The sequence below is a fragment of the Alosa pseudoharengus genome, unplaced genomic scaffold, assembly GCF_046254945.1.
Source record: "Alosa pseudoharengus isolate Yale_2024_CS ecotype anadromous, Long Island Sound unplaced genomic scaffold, YU_APseudo_1.1 YU_APseudo_1.1_scf_8, whole genome shotgun sequence".
NCBI lineage: Eukaryota > Metazoa > Chordata > Actinopteri > Clupeiformes > Clupeidae > Alosa > Alosa pseudoharengus.
In genome coordinates, this window is record NW_027468870.1 from 23,591,588 (window position 1) to 23,613,326 (window position 21,739).

Below are 21,739 nucleotides of genomic sequence, written 5' to 3' on the forward strand. Positions count from 1 at the left end.
TGTGTTCATTCACCAGCTAATAAAGATAAACTATTTTGTTCCATGTGCCCTTTTTTGAATTTGAGCCCCTGCCCCTCAAAAGGTCTCTGCACAGCCCTGACAAGCTCAATTGGTCATTTATGAAAAGGGTGTTAATCAAATGACATGAAAACGAATGCTCTGGAAATGTAGTGCTTGGATGAGTATTGTGCTGGAGCCTACTTTTTGAATATGTGTGAAAATGCATGTTAGTTAAAATCAACAACAAAGGCGACACCAAAAAGCAAAACCATATCATGTTGTTTGTTGTTGTGACCACTTGTCATAACGGTATGTTTATGCACACCAATTTTGACAACTAAATACTGAATGGCAGTGACATTCTGAACACAAATCTCTACAAAGACAGTCAGAGACAAGTTAAACATATGTTACTTTAATAGGTGTTCAAGGAATAATTGCGTTGCGTCAGCAGACAGTGTTATGACATACAACTCAGTGAAAAGGGCTGAGGGCAATGGCAAAGGGATCCCTTTCTACACAGGGTGTCCAGTAAGGCAAGGCTGCATTAACATCTGGGCTGTAACAATCAAGTCCATACATATCATAATACAGTACTATTGACATAAATTAGGTCAAGCACATATTTTATAAACCCTCAAGGAAACAGACCTGGTGTAAACCTTTGACAAGACTGCTTCACAAATACTTTAATAGCCATGAAGGTACATTCTTGAACAGAGAATATAATATATCTGCCATTTTCTGGGTGCATATTCAGGTTTTAAGACTTAAACAACTTATAAAAAGAAAAAAAAAGAAAAATAAATACACTTGATATAGAGGATTTGGCAAATGTTTATAATGGTTGAATGCCCCCAATTTCACCTTAGATTTGACCTCAGAATCAGGGTATACTTTTTGACTCTTACAAGTTTGCCTTTTTCTCTGTTGTCATGTGAAGTAATGTATAAAGCAAGGTTGAGCTGGCTCAAACATTTTTTTATGATTGTGATGACTCTTTTGTAAGCTATTACAAATGATTAACTTGTGTCAACAGCCTAAAATTCTTTCTTACTTTTTCCATAACATACAGAAAGACGGGATTAGAATTAGAAAAATACAGGTACAAAATCCATTACATTCAGGAGACAATACTAGCACAAAAGGGTATTATTAATAGTCTGTTAAGCAATATAGGTTTATAGAGGCATCTCCTACATAGAAAAAGGTGACACAAGTTGAGAGGGTGGGTGACTTTCAATGGCTAACTGGAAATGGGACAATTTCATGCCTAATGCTCAAATTAGACTAAAATTCTGCAATGCATACACATACACGCTCACACACATACAACAGCAAAACATACTCTGTAAATTTTCTTCTTGATATTATGGTGGATTAAAATAATAGCTAATATGGGATGAATTCGAAATGTAAGTAATGGGGATAAAGATTTTGTAACATCATTTTGGTTAGGGTTTAAGGTGCAAATTCTTTTTTTTTTAATTAAGAGGCATTCAAAGGTGCCAGTACTTTGTTAAAAGTCAAAGGTAACCCACTACAAGTATTTGTGCTGATAATATATACTTTCTACCTGAAGATTTATGCAAACAAAAATTCGTCTCTCTCTGAATTTCTCATAGAATTTCTTTTTAAAGACAACTTTCCCTTCTCTTTGGCAAATGTCTATATAACCACTTTTAATGTCCATTACACTGTACATGATACTTCATTAGTCAGTACATTAGCCATTGATTGCTGGGAAGAACATACACTTAAGCATAAATCATTTTGGGAAGACATATTTTGTTAATGTTCTAAACTTCTCAAAACATTTAATGATCCATAATGTGAATTACGAATTTAAAAAATCCAAAATTTGTATCGAAATTTATCGCTGGAAATGTGTAAGCAAGCACATACTGGCTTCATTCAAAAATTGCTTAGCAAAAAACATCACAAAAAATTCTATTGTTTTTCTTAGAAAATATTTGGAAACCTATGTCAAACTTCAAATCTTTCAAAACGGGGCCTTTAATGCATTTCTAAAGTCTAGCTTCAAATGAAGCATCCACTCACTAGAAGCAAGGGTAAAAGTCAGCAGGGTTTGGGCCTGGCCTACCTTTGCTGAGAGATGCCATTTAAGCAAGTTAGGAAGAGCTGCTACACACTGTGTCGCAATATACCAGTATCATTTATGTATTAGGTACACCTACAGTTGATTAACATAAAAAAACAGACTTCTTCAAACACATACAGGTGTAATCCCTTGGCTTTGACTAAACGTCTCATTTATACAAAGGACAGGACATTCATAGCCTCTTCCTGTAGTAATTATATCCCTACACACATTACACATCAGCCAAAATCGCAACGCAGTTGCTTTAAGAATATATACTCCCAGAAGGAAACAGAGAAACATGAACTACTTATCTAAAAGCTGTGCATTATTTCTCAGTGCTCATTGGCTTAACAGGTAAGCATAGATACAGTTTTAGATTATGAGATTTCAACAACAGTCTTCATCCAGTAAACTGGACCTCAGGAAAGACTGAGGTTAAGAACTAAAAATCACCTGGAAGGAAACAAAGCCAGTAAAACAACACTGAAACACTCACAATATTTAAAATTGAATAATAATAATAATATTAATAATAATCAAAAACAAAAGTGTTGAAGTACAAAAAGACATATTTTATAAATTCACAGACAATTGTTAGGAGCAAAGTGTCGAAAAGAAGAAATCTATAAATCAAAAACATTGGTCAACATTATTTAACATATAGGTGAAATTTCATGATGATGGCAACACATAGGATATTGTGGTAGTTTTCTTAAGCTATGATCTGGCCTGCAGCATCATTCCTTCATACACCGTGAATGAGATGTGGCTCAAGTATTGTAGGTTCTAAAAAGGCTTTTGAATTCACTGAGAATTTTAACTGGTCATTTTTACTTTCCCTGGTTATAACAGAGAGTAATAATCTCCATGGACACAAATATACTGCAAATGGTTATTTAAGCCTAGTGAGACTTAATTATATTCTTTTGAGAATAAGTTTGAATAATTGTAATGTATATTAATATCTATTTGACCAAGACATACTGACCAATAGAGGTGCTGCCGTTAGTGGCTCAACTAAGGAGGAAAAAAAACTAGCTGACTGAAAGTCAAGCAGCTGTAGACCAACCACAGAGGCGAGACGTAATGGAAAAAAAGAAAAACAAACTGAGAGGAACAAGGGACAAAAAAGTGAGAGAAACAGCCCTCACCTCTAACTCCTCTGTCCACTTGCTGGGAACAGAGAGGAATGAATTGAATCGGTACACCACCAGCTACTTTAACAGGGAATGAATAGCAGGCTTCTACACTTAATCAAGACCAAGTGAAGGAAAATAAAAAAACAGACAATGACCATTTAACTTGGATGCCACTAGTAATAGCCTGATTGCCAAGAACTGAAAATTGAAAAATGAATGACACTTTGATATCCAAATATGGAAGGGAAAAAAGCTCTATGCATACATATGTATATGCATGCATATATGCATATACATGCACACACACACACATACATATATATATATATATATATATATATATATATATATATATATATACACACAATCATTTACTACTCAAGCAAAATATTAGTGCAGTGTCTGTGTTATTGAACTATGTTAGCAAAATAGTCGCATTCTTTTGGATTACTTCTCTAGATGCTACACAGACTATAGGTCAAGTATTGAAATAAAATGCAATTCGCCATTCAAGTATCCCCAAACTACTCCAAAACAAATCTATGGGAAGGAAGCATGTGTGAGTGTGTGTGTGTCTGTGTGTGTTAACTAGATGGGCTAGGAAGTTGTGATAGATCATAAAGGAAAAATAAACCCTGAAAAGCATTAAAATGGTTTAAAGAAAAAAATTTGAAGTTTTAACCAGTTGGTGTTCTCCATGATTCATGAGCCATCTACTATTTTACCCTGAATGGCTTACATTATACAGTAGTTATATGCAAGTTTGGACACCCCTGAAGAAAAGACACATTCTGTTGATTTAAATTAGATGCTGTGTTACTTCTTAAATTCTGATATAAAACATTGTGGCATGTTTTGGCGCTTGCACTTTGGGCGCAGCACTTTGTTTGGCACTCTTTTCGCAGATAATCTTTGTAGGCAGCTAATAAATCTAATCTTGGTGATTTCCCCCCATTCTTTCGAGGTACATTTAGAGTGTTTTGCATGCACATTATATTCAAGATTTCCCTACAGAGATTTAAGGATGCTTTCGTGTGGGGGCTGCAGGGCATTCCAAAAGCTACTCCTTGTATTTCTGGAACATCCTCATGGAGCATTTTGAATTTTGTTTTGACTCATCGTACTATTTTAGAGGCCAACATGTTGTTACTTTAGTATATTGATGATGTGGACTTGAAACAGAGGGTGAAATAAAAATAGTACCATTCACCACATCCTGGATACAGTCTCTAGGTCCGCAAAAACACACTGATCTAAAAGCCGCTGTCATAGCCAACCTCAAAGTATAGCAGGGTTCCCATGGGTCATGAAGTTTCAGGAATATATCATAGAATTTTAATAAAGTCTATTCCAGACATGGAACGTCAGGGAATTATATTTTTGGGGGGCAAAGTCATGGAATATCAGGGAATTTTGTTGTAGGAATTTAAATTAACTTGCTAAAATACATAAATACAAATACATTTCCATGCAGCATTGGAGTTTATTGGTTTATTAGCTTTTTCCATTACTACTTGCTTGAGTGTTTGTGGTTGGCCCTACCTGTTTTTTCAATGCATTTTTTTAATTTCCCAAATTGTCATGGAAATTCAGGATTTTTGTCAGGGAAAAGTCATGGAATTTTACATTTGACTAAGAGTGGGAACCCTAGTAAAGATACACTAACAACAGAGCCTTTTTACCAGGGCCATAATTATCCATGACAGTGAAATTTTTAAGTAAGGGATAATGTATAGAACGCCGGTCATTATTGGGAAAATAAGTCCTGACAGGGCGAACCGGACCCCGACGCACAGCAGAGGGGTGTTCTTTCACCCTGAAGGGACTTATTTTCCCAATAATGACCGGCGTTCTATACATTACACAGCTACTTGCCAAAACGGAATAATAAACTCCCCACGATATGACTTTAGCCTACAGAGCCTAGCCTATTTGTTACCGTTTATTGTGGCATTTCCTGAGAAACAAATAGTTTGCAACAACACACGCTGAACTTGAATCAAACATTCTTTAGAACACAGCTGATCAACCGTCTGCTTTCACTTTTGAATGAAGTTCCAGTGCTTGCGTAGTGATATGAAAGACTTATCAGAAGCACAAAACCCATTGCCATTGACAGCGGTAATTATATGTTTGCAGCGGTAATTACATGAAAATATTTTACTGTAGAACTTTTGGAAATCCCATTCAAGCCAATGGAGCGTTCTACTTGCCTTGTGAAGAGCCGTGTAATAAAGTTTAGTAATGAATAGAAGCCATATATAAATAAAATGCTTTTATCTATAGTAAATATTACATTAATGAATGCCAATTTAATAAACATTACAGTCATACTGTATATATATTTAATTCTCCTGATTCCTGATGTCCTACTTATTCCAGTGGTGGACATGCGCAGTCTCATCTCCCAACAAAATTTCAAGAGAAACATTACTTCCTAACACGCATTGAGCTTTACACCACTATGGCGATGTAGTGTCACTTTATGCGTAATCTGTACTTTGGGCAAAGTCTCTTTAGCGAAATTGCTAAAGAAGAAGTACGAATGCACTGGATTTTCTTCTTTTCACTCTTCAGAATGAGTCCAGTGGCACCCTGATTTTGTGGCTTGTGAAACAAGCTTCTTGAAAAGTTTCCTTAAAGGTGCTCTAAGCGATATTGAGTAACGTCACTTCTGTTGACATTCAAACAAAACAGAGAGTTAGCTCGCTACTCCCTTTCCCTCCCTCCCATGAAATTGAAACTCTCGTAAATGTGCATGTCGTCGGTGATTGGCTGGAACAATTTCTTATGTTTTTATGGTTGTTTTTGTTGCTGTTTTTGGAGCCTGGGCTGTGCACAGAGGCTGTGCTACTTTTTACAGTGTATTCAGGGCACAGGCAGCTAGTAGATAGTTAATTGATGTTTGCAGTATGTGACAAAAATGTTTTAGCTTAAAAACCGCATAACATTACTTAGAGCACCTTTAAATTAATGTTACATGCCATCAGTGTAGTCTATGTTCTTTTTGCAGATATGTCTTATATATCACATTATTTTAAGAGTTATGTTTAGGAGTTTGCGAGGAGGAGATTCATGATAACAGACGAAACATCGCTAGTTCTTGTAATATGGGGAAAAAAAATTGTGTTACTGATTTGGTTCATTTTTTTAATCAGAGTGTGAAAGAGGAGTCAAGACGAGAGCAGCCTATAAAGTACTGAGGAATGTAGGCCTATTAAAGAGTGTATCAAAGCCAACGTTTACATGATTTTAACATAGTCATCTTTGAAGGTGTTCTCATAATCATTTTGTCCCCCACCCCTACCGCCTCAGCCTAATTTTCACCCAAAAAAAAAAAAAATGTTTGGTTGGCCTTTCTGAGTATGTTAATCTCATCTTGACTTTCACATTTACCCTTAACAGCTATTACTTAATAACACTCAAATTACAATCTGAAAGCAATCAGTTACTCTAGATTTATCCCAGATACCCGGTCAAGAGAAGCCTATTTTTGTTGAATGTTGTTGAAATGTTGAATACCATATTTGTTGAGTCAGAGAATTCATTATCTTCTGAAATTGTCATTTGACATAACGTCAAAATGCTTGTTTCCTCACATTCTGTTGCCATTTCTAGGTCATTTTTGCATGTTTTAAACAAAAATCTTTTCACATATTCACTATTAAATAATTTCTTTCAATTTCTAATTTCATTAAATAAAAAGTAAGTGCAGCCAAATATGAAGCAATCCTCTGTTTTATTTATTTTTTCTTATGTTGTATATTTTTAAGATATTTTGCTGTGGTAATATATTTATGTTTCATGACCAAAAGAAAATCAACAAAATATAGTTTGTTGCTCCGAGGTGGCCAAACTTAAGCATACAACTGTAGATACTGTGGGTCCAAAATGTCTTGAAGTTGCAGTGCATACATGAAAATGTAGCATGTTTTGCTATCTTCATTTACACCCCAGGTTTTGTAAGTGATGATTTAAACCAGTGAATAGAAACAGAAGCTTTTGGAGACTGATGCCTTAAGACATAACAGATACCATGGAACAATAAAATGGCACCACAACTAAACTGACTCATTTTTCAAATGAAAGTTTTGAGCATTTTCAAGTGGATTAGAGTGAACTTTTCCTTTAAGGAACTTTTGTTCAAGTCCTCAGCAACAGCAAACATGCAGTAGGTATGTTGAGAAATAAAACCGTTATTTCTCACCAACCATTTACCATCAGTGCCCAACCTACCTAACCAAACCAATATGGGTTGCCTAAATTAAGAGACTTTCCATCACTGAGTGAAAATGTACACCGACAACTACTTAGTGATCATGTAAGACCTACTGCATTATCTTGGCAAATACCTATTTCCCAGGCATAACCCACTCACTCATTCTTTTTAAGGTAACCTTGAGGGATCTGAGAAACTAGAATAAAAAGCTAACCTGCTATTATTCAGAAAGAGAGACAAGAGGTATGGTGGCTGTTCAAGCATTTGTGCAGGCTACTGGCTGTGTGAATTTGGTCTAGAGTAGGAAGGACTGCAGGAAGCCACAAGATTTCATTCGCCCGTACAGAGAGCTCTGCTACGTGGAAGAAACATCTGTGAAACAAAGCAGCAAAAAAAAAAAACCTGACCAAGATACCCCCTCCCCCCGAATGCACTTTTAAAATGCAAAACTTGACCTTAAAATGGCAGCCATTTTTGTGCAACAACGTCTGCTAACCCGTCCCAGCCACCAGGTGAGGAGGCCACACTCTAGGGCCAACCTAGCTCCTCCATAGGCTGCAAATGTGGGCTGCATCTGGGAAGCTCCCAGGTGAAAGGCACCCTCCTCTCCATGCTCTTTCACTCCCAGACTAGAGCAGCCCCTGGAGGCCACTTCAGAGCACATCTCCCCAGTTTGCCTCTGTCCCATCCCAGCACGAGGTCGAGAGTTTGTGGGGTTAACGCACCATGTTTGTCTGTTCAGAGGGGGCCAGCCAAGAGAGCCCTCACTGGTCAGCACAGGAGATCAGCACAGGGGTTTGGGCAGCCATGTCCTTTGCTTGGCTCTCACTGGGCAAACTGACAGCACGCTGACCTCTGAAAACACAAAATCAAATCTGTGAAACAAACCTGCATGCACTAATGTTAATTATGTCAGCTATTTTTAGTCAGTCTTAGGTATGAGCTACACCATGCGCATAACTGAAGCGTTCCGTTCGCGACGCGTAAAATCCATTTTAAATGAATGGTCTATTTTTTTTGAACGTACGTGCCGCTATCACGTCTGGTGTAGCTACTTCCATTGATTATAGTGGCAGCTAATTGTTGCAGCAGACGCTACACGAACGGAGCGCTTCAGTTACGCGCCTGGTGTAGCTCATACCTTAGTCCTCAGTAAAATGCCCTTTATAGTTTTATGTTTTATGTCACCTTTTTTTAAGCTTTAGTTGACTAAATACTTACAGTACCCTCCAGAATTACTGGCACCTCTGCTAAACCTGACTAATAAACACAGGTACAAAAAATAGTCTGTTGGTAATTTATTGTAATCTCAAAATGAAAACAATAAGGAAAAAATCCAACCTTGAAGGGAAACAAATTTATTTTGAGAAAAAAGAAAATCTCAAAGAAATAAATATTTTTTTAACAAAAACATGTCACTCACAATGATTGGCACCCCTGTTTGTAATACTGTACAGCTTGTAATATTCTCCTATGACACCCCATAAAGTTGGAGAAAACAAAGCAAGGGACGTAAGACCATTCGTCGTTACAAAATATCCCGAGATCATCCAGATTCCAAGGTTCCAAGAGCATGGCTCTTTGACTGACCCCAATGTTTTTCTATGGAGTTTAGATCAGGGGACAGAGATGGCATGATGGCATGATGGGAAGCATGATTTTGTGTTCAGTAAACTATTTTTGTTTTGATCTGGACGTTTGTTTTGGTTCATTGACCTGATAAATGATCCAATCTTAACCCACTTTTAGTGTCTTGGCATTATTGTTTTAACTGTAAATATAGACATTTTCAACAAAGTACCTGGTTTTTCTGACTTTTTATTTAAATTTAGTGTATTCTCTTGTCTTTCTGATGGTGGAAAATGACATGGGGATTTTGCCTCTGTCACTTTATTTTCATACCTCAGTGAAAAAGAAAGCCATTAACTACTTCTGAAAGTTCACAGACACTCTGATTAACTTAAAGAAGTTGAAATTAGATAGGAAAATGCTTCTGTTACATTTTGTATATAAGATTTTCTAGGGGTGTCAATAATTGTGGGCAACGTGTTTTTGTTAAAAATATTTATTTCTTTATGAGATTTCCTTTTTTTCTCAGAATAAATTTGCTTCCCTTAAAAGGTTGGTATAATTTTTTTATATCTGTTTTTAGTGAACTTTACCAAAGGTACCAATAATTCTGGAGGGTACTTGTAAGTTTATTATTGACATTTTGGTTTGTTTTGTAGCTACTGCGGTAAAAAAAAAAAAAACTAGCAAAAACCACATACTGACCTTGCAAAAAACAACCAAGGCACCAAGCACAGATAAGCGTTGGTGATATGCAGTATTTGCAAACTACATGGTCAAGTGGTTACATCAACAAAACATAATACCAATGCACTTGGCTTCGACTGACTGACATGTTATCACATACACACATTGCTCTTCTCATTACTCAACTGCTGCAGGAAGACCCCCCAGGAAGATTCTATGAAGGACCCCTTTGTGGTTTTATTCATTACCATTTCTGCTTCAACCGACTAGTTCACTAACAACAAATACAGAGTAAAAAAGGAACAGAATGACACAACTAATCAGGGAAGGCTAGTGTCACTATTGCTACATCTATTGCTACATCTACATCTGTATTGTTACATCAGTGGTTCTTAACTGGTCTAGCTTTGGGACTCACAATTTCCCATGTTCGTAAAAGTCGCGACCCATATATTTTTTTAGTGTTCAAGCCAACAGATATGGTGAGTTACCTGGTAAGACACACAAAGTGCCTGTAGACCTACTTGTTTGGAACATGCAAATGTTTGGCATTACATTTGTGTAGTCTTCAACTTCTGATGTCACCTTTCCAAGTACTCGACAGGTTTGACTTTGACAGGGGTGCCTTGTTTCCATGTGGCCTATTTACCGCTAAAATTATGCTTAACATGACCTGTCACATAAACATTGTCTATGTCCATGGTAATGACTGACATTGGCCATGAATAAAGTCTGTTAAAATAAAGGTCCAATATTAGATCTGATAAGGTGGCATTTTACTTTTTTTTTTTTTTAAACCACAAGCTTCGTGACCCACCCAGAATGGTTCCGTGACCCACGTTTGGGTCCCAACCCACCAGTTAAGAAACACTGTGTTACATGGAACATAGAGGTTGGATATTGCAGAGGAAGCTGTGCTGGAAAAGGTTTGTAATCATTACACAACAAACCTTATCCAAACACCATCATACTTATTAGTCATCATTCAACCTACTACCTACAGAATTTAAATGATCTATTTTTTCACCTGGCACACACACATCTATGCAAACACATTCTTTTACGATCAATTTGGAAAACTGTAGCCTACAAAAGAATAGGAGGATCCTACATCAAACTCTCCCCTTGATGGCAGGAGTGTCTGTCTGCTACATGGTTCAATTCCTGTTATGTCACACAATGTTGTGATCTTTCATTGTTACTCCCAGGGAACAAAAATGAGTCAACTCATCTTTGAGGACCAGTTGACTTGCAAGAGAGAGAGAGAGAGAGAGAGAGAGAGAAAGAGTGGAAGCGAGAGAAATGAGGTTAGACACAGTCAACACATTTTGAGTTTACCTGTGCACGTTCTCCATGGCTGCTACTTCAGCGAGGGCAGCTAGGCTGAAGAAGGCTGGAAGGCCTTCAGGTGCATCCCTCTGGTCTGCCTCAGTAAAGCACCCCTCTTCATTGCATAAAGACTCTTCGGTTAATGGCTTTTCATCCTTGTCCTGGGACAACTCCTTGGCTTTGTCTTCTGAATTTAATATAGACAAGGAAAACAAAGCATTTCATACGGAATTCTGTGAGCCTGTGATCTAGGGATAATATAGCTGTTGCACCTAAACATAATTTGTAATAAATCTTAAATATGTTTTCTTTAATTGGATTTCAAAACATCATGTACTCACCCTGATACCCTCAGTGAAACAACATTTTAACGTAAATTCTTACTTCTGTGACTGAACCATTTTAGTTGATGCGGTGCAGTGACATCCATCGTCACCAAGGTAATTTATTTTTAAACCAAACATCAAATATAGTTAACTGAAACAGTAAACAAAAATGGGACTTTCTTCTGTTGTTGGTATACAGTAGTTCAGGTCTTTTGGATATTTTAAGACATTTCAAAAAGGCACTGCCCCACTACCCCAAGTTCATCCTTTTTGGTGAGAATAATGTCAGAGCTTTAATCACTGATATCATGCTGTATTTCATGTTCTAAATGACTTTGGCATTGTCAAATGATACATTATTGGTTGGAGTGCTGCTGACTTGCTCATGTTTTAGCTACTCTTCACATTATCTGATATGTTATTTGTCTCTTTTCACTTTTAACTGCATGGCATTCAATGTTTAGTTAAGGATGTATGTATGTAAAGGCTTTGGTTGGATGATTCATCCCACCCCACCGATATCTGATTTAGTCATTTTTGCCAGCATTAAATCAATACTGGTCCTAGGGCGCGTTTCCCAAAACCATAATTGCTAACTAAGTTAGCAACTTTGTTGGTTGCAATGCAATTTCCTATTGCCAACCAACTAAATTACTAACAGGTTAGCAACTGTGGTTTTGGGAAACGCACCCCTGAGTATCAGATCAGCTCAACCCATTAAAATATACACCTCATACAGTATGTTCTGTATAGCTTTGGATAAAACGTCCATATGAATAAATGTAGATGTTGTTATATCCTTATCATCTGTGTTTTTGTATGAAGTTATATTGGTAAAATGAATACAAATTGTAATGATAAAATCAATGTAGATGTTGTATGAAGAGGGAAGGTCAAAGGCAGCACTCACCCTCTGCTGGGGACAGCCTGCCATCAGCGGTGCGCACCAGGTGGGTGATCTTATTCTTCCTGGCCTTCCTCTTCTGACTGCCCACCAGCATGTCTGCAGCCCGCTGGGCCTCCAGGGACACCTGGCCACATGGCTTGTCCTTCTGCATGGCCTCGGGCACAGGGGACTCGCTCATAGTTATGGCTACAACAGAAAGAAGGTGGAGACTTGTTTTTTAACCTTCGATACAATTTACTGGAACTTAAACAATGTATGCATACCATTATAACATTAGTGATTTAAATAGACATGGGATGTCATCTCCACTTACTATAAACAACATTCTACAGCATTTTCATTGTAACATACTACATGTAACATACTACATAAAGCACTACCAAGGATGCGATTGTCAGAGAATAGTCATTTTCCAGTAATTGCCCTATTTCAGGAGTCTACAACCCCACAATGACCTACATATATTGTAATGACTTTTGTCAGCTCAAAACAGGAAATGCACTGATAAGCAAAGGTGGTAACTGCTACTGGCCTACTTAACAGTCTCACATGATGCACAGTGGCATGTATATTTACTCCAAAAGTAAAAGGCTTGGCATGATAACACAACATGATATGACATGACAAGACAGCAATAGTTCACCTTTATCCAAGGTATTGGGCCTCTCCTTTTTGTGCTTGTACTTGCTAACGATCTTGTGGAATAAAGTTTTTTTCTGAGATGCAGATGAACCTGATATTAAAAAAAAAACAGAGAAACGAAACATGGCCCGGTAAGTTGCATGGTAAAAACAAAACAGAAAAAGAGAACACGGTCCTGTTAAGTCAAGTGGCCATCATGTCACTGAGCTGCAGGGTGCACTTTCAGAGACACAACGTGAACAGGAAGTGGGTAGATGAGAGGAGGGAGGAACTGTGGTCAGAGAAAAGCCCACATACAGTACGTGCTCAACTCACCCTTACTAGGCTTGGCTTGATCAGTGATCGTGGGGGGAAATGTTTTTTTCTTCTTGGTGACAGTGGTGTTCTTTTTGTCAAATGTCAAAGGGCTGTACTGTGGCAAGCTGTTGAACTTCTTCTCAAACTCCTCTTCAAGCTTTCCTAAACTGTGTGAGACAAGATTAAGATTATTATTAGATTTATTTGAAGACTAAAAGTCTTGACCAAATGAGGAGCTAAAACAGACGAAAAAGACAACATCATTGTATACTATATACTGTAAATACTAGAACAATATTCAGTAAAAATAACAGCATTAATGCATATTTATTTTGGGATGCTAAATTATTTGGAATATGTATATCATTAACATTAAATCTGTATATCAAATATATACTTTTTTATTTCAACACAGCAATTAAAGAAAGCGACCATGCAGTTAAAAAAGCTAAGGAACTTCTCACCCTGGTGCAGTCTCATCTTTAGATTTAGACTTTTTTAACTTCTTGGGGTTGCTTGCACCGGTCTGAGGAAATGCCCAGGCCTCCTCCGTCCAAGCTCCTTCCTGATCAGACACACTCCCTCGGACAGAGCCTCTCTTTCCTGTGAATCATTCACAATTACAATAATTTCACACAGACTTCTCATTTGTTGGAACAGCTACTCAATTCTGTGTCCCAAAGAAGTAGAGCTTAAATCGGGCCCAAAAAATCAAGCCCGACCCTACCCGAGCCCGTGCACATTGTGCCCGAGCCCGACCCGGCCCGACACGTTAACTGTAATTATGAGCCCGAGCCCGATTTAAACCCGACATTTTTTAAATACGTGGGCCATTATAACTGACGTTCTCAACTACAATTCCGAGCTGTTTGAGCTACAGAAATCCGTTTAGAGGACATTGAGATGACAAAAGAGGACATTGAAGGCTGGCTATCATTATTTCTGCCATGGCAAGCCTGCTTCATGTTCATCTTAAAGTATTTTTGCTGTCATAGGTGAACATCGTGCGCACTTAATGCACGCAACAAAGCATACCTGACAAATGCATACCTCCGACTTTTCTCCAAACTTCCTCGAAGTTATTTCTCCTGTTTTCATTTTTTTTCTTTACATCTTCAAGCTTCACGTTGCACTTAAGCTACACAATACAGCACAGCAGGCCCGGTGTGATGTGTGCGAGTGGAGAAGCTGCGCATGACACGTGTTGCGCAGATGACATTACAATTGACATTTTGTAACTCTGAGCCTAACTTGTATAACTTTGTATACACTTGTTACTTAGGCCTACTTTGATAAATATAAAATATTTCTGAGTCTGACTATGGCATAGCTTTAGCTCCCCACCCAAGTAGGCTAATGATTAGAAAGAAAAAAAAAGCAAGCTTGATCAAGGACCCGGCCCGGCCCAGCCCGAGGATAGTGGCTGGAAATATCGGCCCGACCCGGCCCGAGGGTCGGGTCGGGTCGGGTCAAGTTCGGGCTCGGGCAGAGAATCTAAACTCTACACAGAAGTAACACACTGGGCCCCTTATTGCAAGGACGGAAAAGTCAGATAGTGAACAGGAAGTGTCTCAAGCATGAAATAAAGTTATCGAGTGGCATGTGGGAGAACTGAGCTGACACACCGACGCTTAGGACATTTCTGGTTCATAGAATTAGCAAATACATTTTGCCAAGTTATTAAATAAACTTCAGTTACACTTTAGACTTTGCATGTTAAGTCACATTAAATTCATTGTCATTTAAATAAGGACCCATTGTGTCAATGAATAAACTGTGGTGAGAATGATTAATACAAAAGGGGCAGTCACCTCTGTCCACATTTGCTCTCAGTGATGTTAGCATCCCCTCTGACACCAGCGTTTTGTACAGGGCCCCCTTGCAGCTTCTCTCTGACTTCCTGGAGCCACAGCTTTCAGACTTGGCCTCGGTGTCTCTCTCCTCAGATTTGACCAGGGCCTCCAGTGGGCTGTGGGAATCCATGTCCTCCTTTCCCAGAAGAGTGGAGTCTGTTTTCATGCTAGGGGCCTCAACTTCCCTCTTAGGGCAGATTGGCAGCTCTTCCTTCACCACAGGAAGATCTTGTGGCTCGCTATCCCCCCCTTTCGATTCCTTCTCCTCCTCCTTCTCTTTCTCTTCTGTTTGTACGTCCTCCTCCTCCACGGCCTCTTCTTTTGCTTTGAGTGGTTTCTTCACTTTAGGCTTCATCTTCTTCTTTGGTGAATGTTGTAGCCCAGGGGGAGTGCTTTTGTCACTGTTTGGGATGCAGGGTTTCTTCGTGGGCGTCTCCTCCGTACCCCAGGTCCCTTTAGCCACAGCTTCAATGACACTGTCCAGGTCAGACTCAGAGGACTGCCGCTTCTTGGGGGCTTTTTTCACAGAACCTTGAGTCTTATCAGCCTTGAGAGTTTCTTTGCAGTCCTTCTTTTTCTTTTTCACATTCTTCGGCTGGCTGAGCAGTGGTGGTGTTTTGTCAGTTGGGGTGGAGGAGGCAGAGGAGGAAGATGAGGCAGAGGAGGAAAGGGAAGGTGTGGATTGAGGAAGGTCTGGGGAGTTTCTTTGATCCATGGGATCCATGTTTGTGGAACTGTTCTCAGAGAAAACAGGAGCCGGGTCACCTGCAGGCTGGGAAGACAAGGCCTCTCTTTTTTCCGCCTCAGAAGCCAAGCACATCTGCAGATACACAGGCAGTGTCACATATGGGAGAAATATATTAATCATAAACTTCACTGTTACGTTTGTCTGAATGTGGAGATATTACGGGGTGTAAAGATTCACCAATACCTATCGGTATGCGATTTGAACGTTAACGATGCAAGTACATCGGAAGGCAAACCCCTGGATCGATTTAAATGTACTGTGAAATGACAAATCGGTCTAAAGCCGTAGTGGAAGACCCAACGTTACAAATTATGTTACTTTCAAAATCATAACACCAACCCTGATTTGCTAACACACATCAACAGAGTGTCTAGCCTTCTCCAACAAGAGTGAGCTTATGAAAGGTCCCCCGTGGCACTCGAAATTTAGCAAAAGCTACAGCTACACCACAGAGTTTTAAACTATTGTGATTGACTCAGCAGCTAAGTATAGGGGTGACATGAACTTATAGATCTCTATTAATTGGCCTAGTGATTTCGTTAAGAGATATTTGGCAAAGTTCTTGATATCAAAATGTTTGTTCAGTCTTTCAATCCAGTCAAGTCTTTGTGTCTTTTGGAGAAATTATAAACCCAATGACATGCATACCCATTTGATAATTATTAATAGAATTAGACACTATATAATGGAAAATAATATGTGAAAATAAACAAATGTGAAGAACTGTATTGCATTTTTGGGCCCTATTACATCGTATCACATCGGATCGAATCGCACTGAATCATTTTGTATTAAAACGTATCGTTTCTGAATCGTATCATAGCTTATGCATCTAGATACGTACTGTATCCAATCGTCTTATAAGGGAGAGATGCACACCCCTAGGAGATATCATTACAAAATCTGCTGTTGCTATCTGAAAATAAATCAAATAATAATTTGTATCATATACAAATTGTAAATAAAATTGTTAATTATTATTATTAGTAGTAGTATTCATATACAGTAATCATGGAATTATATGATTTGAATCAGGGTCCATCAAATCACAGAGTGAAAAATCCCAGGTCAACCTCTCAGATAATCCTGAAATACACCATTCGCTCTATGCCAAATTCATGGAGAAATCCAAAATTAAATAAATATATTTGATATTTGTGGACACACCTTATTCAATGAGTTCATTTATTTTCATGACTATTTACATTGTAGATTCATCAAAATGATTAATAAACACATGTGGAATTATGTACATGTCTTATTCTAGTTTCTTCAAAGTTGACAAATTAAATGATAAATACTGAACATAAACAAATATGAAATGTTTGTTTGATGAAAGCAATCAATACTCATTTGGCCAGAGTTATGACCCGCTATGCCCTCTTCAGGCTATTTGTAGGCACTGCAGCCCTAATTCCTATATATTATATTGTTTATACACACACACACACACACACACACACACACACACACACACACACACACACACACTCCATGTTTTCATATGCAAATGTGAAGCATCTGAATGTTGCATAGTTGCATAATTGACATCATTTTGTAAATATTTTAACAAAATCATTTTTGTTTTTGCAAAACAAAATCATTTTTGTTTAACAAAATAATTTTAGTGTCTCACTCTGTGGCACTCATACAGTTTGAAAGTTTGGTCATTTTCAGTAGAAAAATAGTATACCTGATCTTATTAAATCTTTGAATTCTACAGAAAAAGTTACCCAAACCAAGCCAAGGTTTCAAAAATATACATGTCATATCAAAGGAACTACGAATGCCGGAAGTTGGACTATGAAGTTTGTTCAACAAAATGCTTAAAATTAAATTAATTTCAAAGGGTAGCAGTTTCCAAACTATTTGAATTATGGCCCCTATTTTGCACCCTGGCGCATGGCGTAAAACTTGTTTTCCACCCTGCGCAAAGTTTATTTTCTTATTTTGCACGTCTATTTTTTAAACAATGTGCCCAGAGGTGTGGTAATTAACAACCTAGGGAGTAGCCTAGCGCATTGTCTAAAAATCGCTATTGTACACCACCTAAAACGCATTACGCCACTGACCAAGAAAAACCTGGTCAGAAGTCTATTGCGAGTTATGTTATTTTAAGAGCGCATTGTCAACAGTCATATTGGCAGGTGCACAACGCACCATCCTTCTATCCTCCATGAACGCGCACCAGCACACATCCATGCAAAACATTAGAAATTACACGATTAGGCTACAATGGGAAACATAATTAGAATAAAGATATTATGAAATACATCTCACAATGCATTTGCAAATTTGTAATGACGGTGATTAGGCGAGAGCACAGCTAAAGACGCACTATCACAAGATATAAGCAACTCCTCTGCAGGATAAACATTGTTTTATTCAGTCATTCGAAAAATATTAGGGTAAGTGTTTTCCAGCCTATGTTTTTGATGGTAACCCATTGTCAGTCAATAGTGAAAGTAACTTACTGCGTATAACTGCCTTGTCGTTGACTGACACCATGGTGAAGTTAGTTTCACTTTGCCAAGGAGTTCAAATAACAGACAAGTGCAAATGCGTAAAAGCTATGCTAGGTTTTAGTAAAGCATGGTTTAGTAGAATGACTGTTCCATACGGTCTCGCAAGCAGACTTCAAATGCGTCCGTACAAGTCTGGTATAGAAGTACCTGACATACTTTTTCTCTTTTTTTATGAAGGTTAACCGAGACTAGGTGGATTGATATGAAATGACCCAATAACTTTGGGAGAACGAAAAAGTGTTTTGGTAGTAAGAACAGGTCTAGAATACCTCAGCAAGCTGGAAGAGAGCTGACTGTCCGCACTGTTTCCCATCAAGAACAGAGGGCTTGGAGGTACTGGAGGAAATCTGCTCAACACAAAATGTATCAATCACCCTCTATTCTACACATGTATCTCTCTCATCTCCCAGTTATATGGGCCCTTCCTTATGAGCCTTATGGGTCTATTCAAGGGGTTTTGCTGTTGGAGGAAACATTTTTCTTGCCCCTATTTCATTGGTGCTTCGGTTTCATGTTCAAGTTGGGCTATGTAAAGTGTCTTGGGACAGATTCATATATTAGAGTGATATATAACTAAAATTGAAATAAACAAAATTATATTTGCTGCCAAATATGGAAGTAGCCTTAAAGACATATTCCAACACATCAACATCCTTAACTTAACATCAACAACTTAATAGGGTCCCAATGTGGAGTTAAATTGGTTAGCCATCAAATTGAGATTCATCAGTGCAGCCACTGAAAGTCAGTGATGACTGCAGCAGCACGCACTATTTTGGAATTAACTCATTGAGGCTAGAACAATTGTAGTTCAGGAGGTCCACAATTCTTTACTTTGAAGTGTGAATAGGTTTACCTCTGCTAGCTGAAATAAAGGGGACATGGCATAGTTTTTGGGTGAGACTGGTGGACCAGGCACTGAACTTCCAGAGGACTAGAAGAGAAAGAGTGAAATCAGAACTTCAAGTGTCATAAACAAGAAGTAAGTCATGTTACTGTGTTTTAAATAACAATAAAAACAGGTCAGATTTGTGTAATTGTGTAAAAGTAGGCACATCATGATCATCAAAAGTAAAACAAGTTCAGCGAAAAGGCAAGGTATACATATGCAGGACAGGTTCAAGGCTGTAATGGGAAATCTATGCCAAGACTAAGTAGTTTCTGCCTATGACATATTGGTAGGTTTTGGCCTTTGAAGCTGCTGGTATTTTCTGTTCCAATCCCCACAACAGGTAACAGCATAGACCATAAAGCTAGCCAGCAGCCTTGACCAGTATACGAACCACAATCAACCACAATTTTTAACAGTTTTAGCATTAACTAATAATTCAAATTCGCTCTGAAATCACTCACCTCAGTGAGACTTCCCAGTGGACTCTTCTCTTCCTGTTTACATTCCGCAGGAGATCGATGAGTGTTGGAGGATATCTGAGAAGAACACAAACTTGATGAAATGTTCTGTTTCGCTTTGTCCTTAGTTAGAACAAGAGTTAGTGTCAGATAATAAATGACTACAGCAACAAAGAGGATTGACTGAAAAATGTGTAGGTATTTGAGTGCCTACATCAAGGGCTTGTGGTTTGTCAGGTTATGTTGCTAATCGGATCATAAACGGCCACAGCAACGAAGAGGAATGACCAAAGAATTTGCTGGTACTTGTTGGTGCACTCATCAAGGATTTGCGTTTTGTATGTTACGTTGCTGATCGGATCATAAACAGCCACAGCAACAAAGAGGAATGATCAAAGAATGTGTCGGTATTTGTTGCCACTGCACCCATGATGAGTGTGTGTGTGTGGGAGGGGGGGAGGTTCAAAGGTTCATTTGTAAGTGATTTTGTTTTTGACAGTAAATAGACTTGATTGTTTGGTCGCTCTATGAAATCCCCTACCAGTGTTTCACACAGAATTGGATTCAATTTGTGGCGGTAGCTGACTTGGACAACGGGCGGACAACTGTAGGTCTAATTGAGTGTCCGTCACTTTCAGACGTTCGTGAGGGAACCCTTGCGATTTAACACAGTTACAAAGGCTGCTGATGTGTGGATGCAATTCATAACGTTTTCTATGTAGTTAATTAAAATAAAGGTTTGTACTTCTCCTTGGGACAAGCACTTTTGAGTCTTGTAAAATACTTTTCCATTTACATCGGAATTTTGCAAACATTCAGTGTCAGAGTCAATAAAATGAGCCCTGCATGAGTAACAAAATTGACAAGCAGCTGTAAGTAAGCATACTAAACTCGACATCCAAACAGTACTCTAACGTTAGATTTGAGATACTGCTTGAGTGCATAACTTAACTTAGTTTAGTCTCCTCAATGTAGGCCTACTACTTTCTTTGTGATGAGACAGCCAAGTTAACATGGTCAATTTAGCCCGCTGTCTTTTATGCAATGGGTCTATGTGGCAACAACAATCCTTCAACAATCGTTAATGTTTTGTTAAATGCACATGCAGAGGAGGGGCAGCGGGCTCGTTACGAGAGAGAGCGGGGCGGGGCAAGGAATGGTTGCGTGCGTAAAAAGCGCAGCTCAATGAAAGGATTTTATCTTATCTTTAATTTAAATAGTACAACATGGAACATTAATGTGTGACGGCCGGTTTCGATTTTGTGGCGCCCCGCCACAGATTAGTCAACGTATGGGAAACACTGCCAACCTATAGCACTAGGAATTTAACATCTCTCCAGTGTATACTTGAAATCACTAAGGTTATATTTAAGGTAGTAATACAACAACCATTATTCATTCATGAATGTCCTGTGGATGACATTAAGAGTGTGAACTTTTCACATATTTCAATATTATAGCTATGTTTGGCTGTTTGCATACAGACACTTTGGGAGGACAGTTATTATGCTATATTATCAAATGTATGTGGACTGAGTCTTACCAATATCAAACAATGCAGATACCATAATCTGGGTGGTCTTACCTCAGCAAGCTGAAAGAGGGCAGATTTTCCATTGTGTTTCGTAGCATTTGTGTCAACAGTGGGGGACGTGTTAGACGACAGCTGTACAAATAAAAACAAAAAGTATCAAAATCTCTTCTTTTTTTTCTTACCACTGTTTACGTGAGATATTTCAATCAATTAATATACCAATTCCTTATTGTACCATATTCCATCTGGTATTAAAACATTGTCAGACAGTTTCCCATAGAGGGATTAAGCATAGTCTAAAACTAAACTGGACAGTTTCCAATCAACCTGCAGATGCCATTCATGTTTTCAAAAGCTCTCCGTGTTGAAACCAATAAATGTTTTTGGTATGTTAAAGTATGGTAACACTTCTAACTTATTAGGGTTATGACAAAAAACGAATGACACTTAATAACAGAAGCATTATGTCATAAACATTTATGACACGTTCATGACAGTGTCATGTCACTC

The 21,739-nt window shown here is 38.3% G+C and overlaps 1 protein-coding gene across 5 annotated transcripts in view; it reads right to left on the bottom strand.

Annotated features, from left to right (window-relative positions):
- Positions 1 to 395: 395 nt before the first annotated feature.
- The window catches only part of bbx (BBX high mobility group box domain containing), a 41,591-nt gene continuing 20,247 nt past the window's right edge, over positions 396 to 21,739 (bottom strand). For 3 of the 5 annotated variants that reach the window (XM_076275025.1, XM_076275027.1, XM_076275026.1), the window contains exons 7-17: positions 21,281 to 21,361; positions 19,699 to 19,773; positions 19,202 to 19,279; positions 18,615 to 18,692; positions 15,031 to 15,892; positions 13,684 to 13,822; positions 13,238 to 13,386; positions 12,924 to 13,013; positions 12,284 to 12,466; positions 11,057 to 11,234; positions 396 to 8,317 (exon numbers count right to left, since the gene is read on the bottom strand). In XM_076275025.1, the coding sequence (XP_076131140.1) occupies positions 8,227 to 8,317; positions 11,057 to 11,234; positions 12,284 to 12,466; positions 12,924 to 13,013; positions 13,238 to 13,386; positions 13,684 to 13,822; positions 15,031 to 15,892; positions 18,615 to 18,692; positions 19,202 to 19,279; positions 19,699 to 19,773; positions 21,281 to 21,361 (2,004 nt within the window). In that variant the 3' untranslated portion in view covers positions 396 to 8,226. Of the gene's footprint in view, positions 8,318 to 11,052; positions 11,235 to 12,283; positions 12,467 to 12,923; positions 13,014 to 13,237; positions 13,387 to 13,683; positions 13,823 to 15,030; positions 15,893 to 18,614; positions 18,693 to 19,201; positions 19,280 to 19,698; positions 19,774 to 21,280; positions 21,362 to 21,739 lie in introns of those variants that run through there. The other 2 variants (XM_076275028.1, XM_076275029.1) reach the window with 2 other exon arrangements.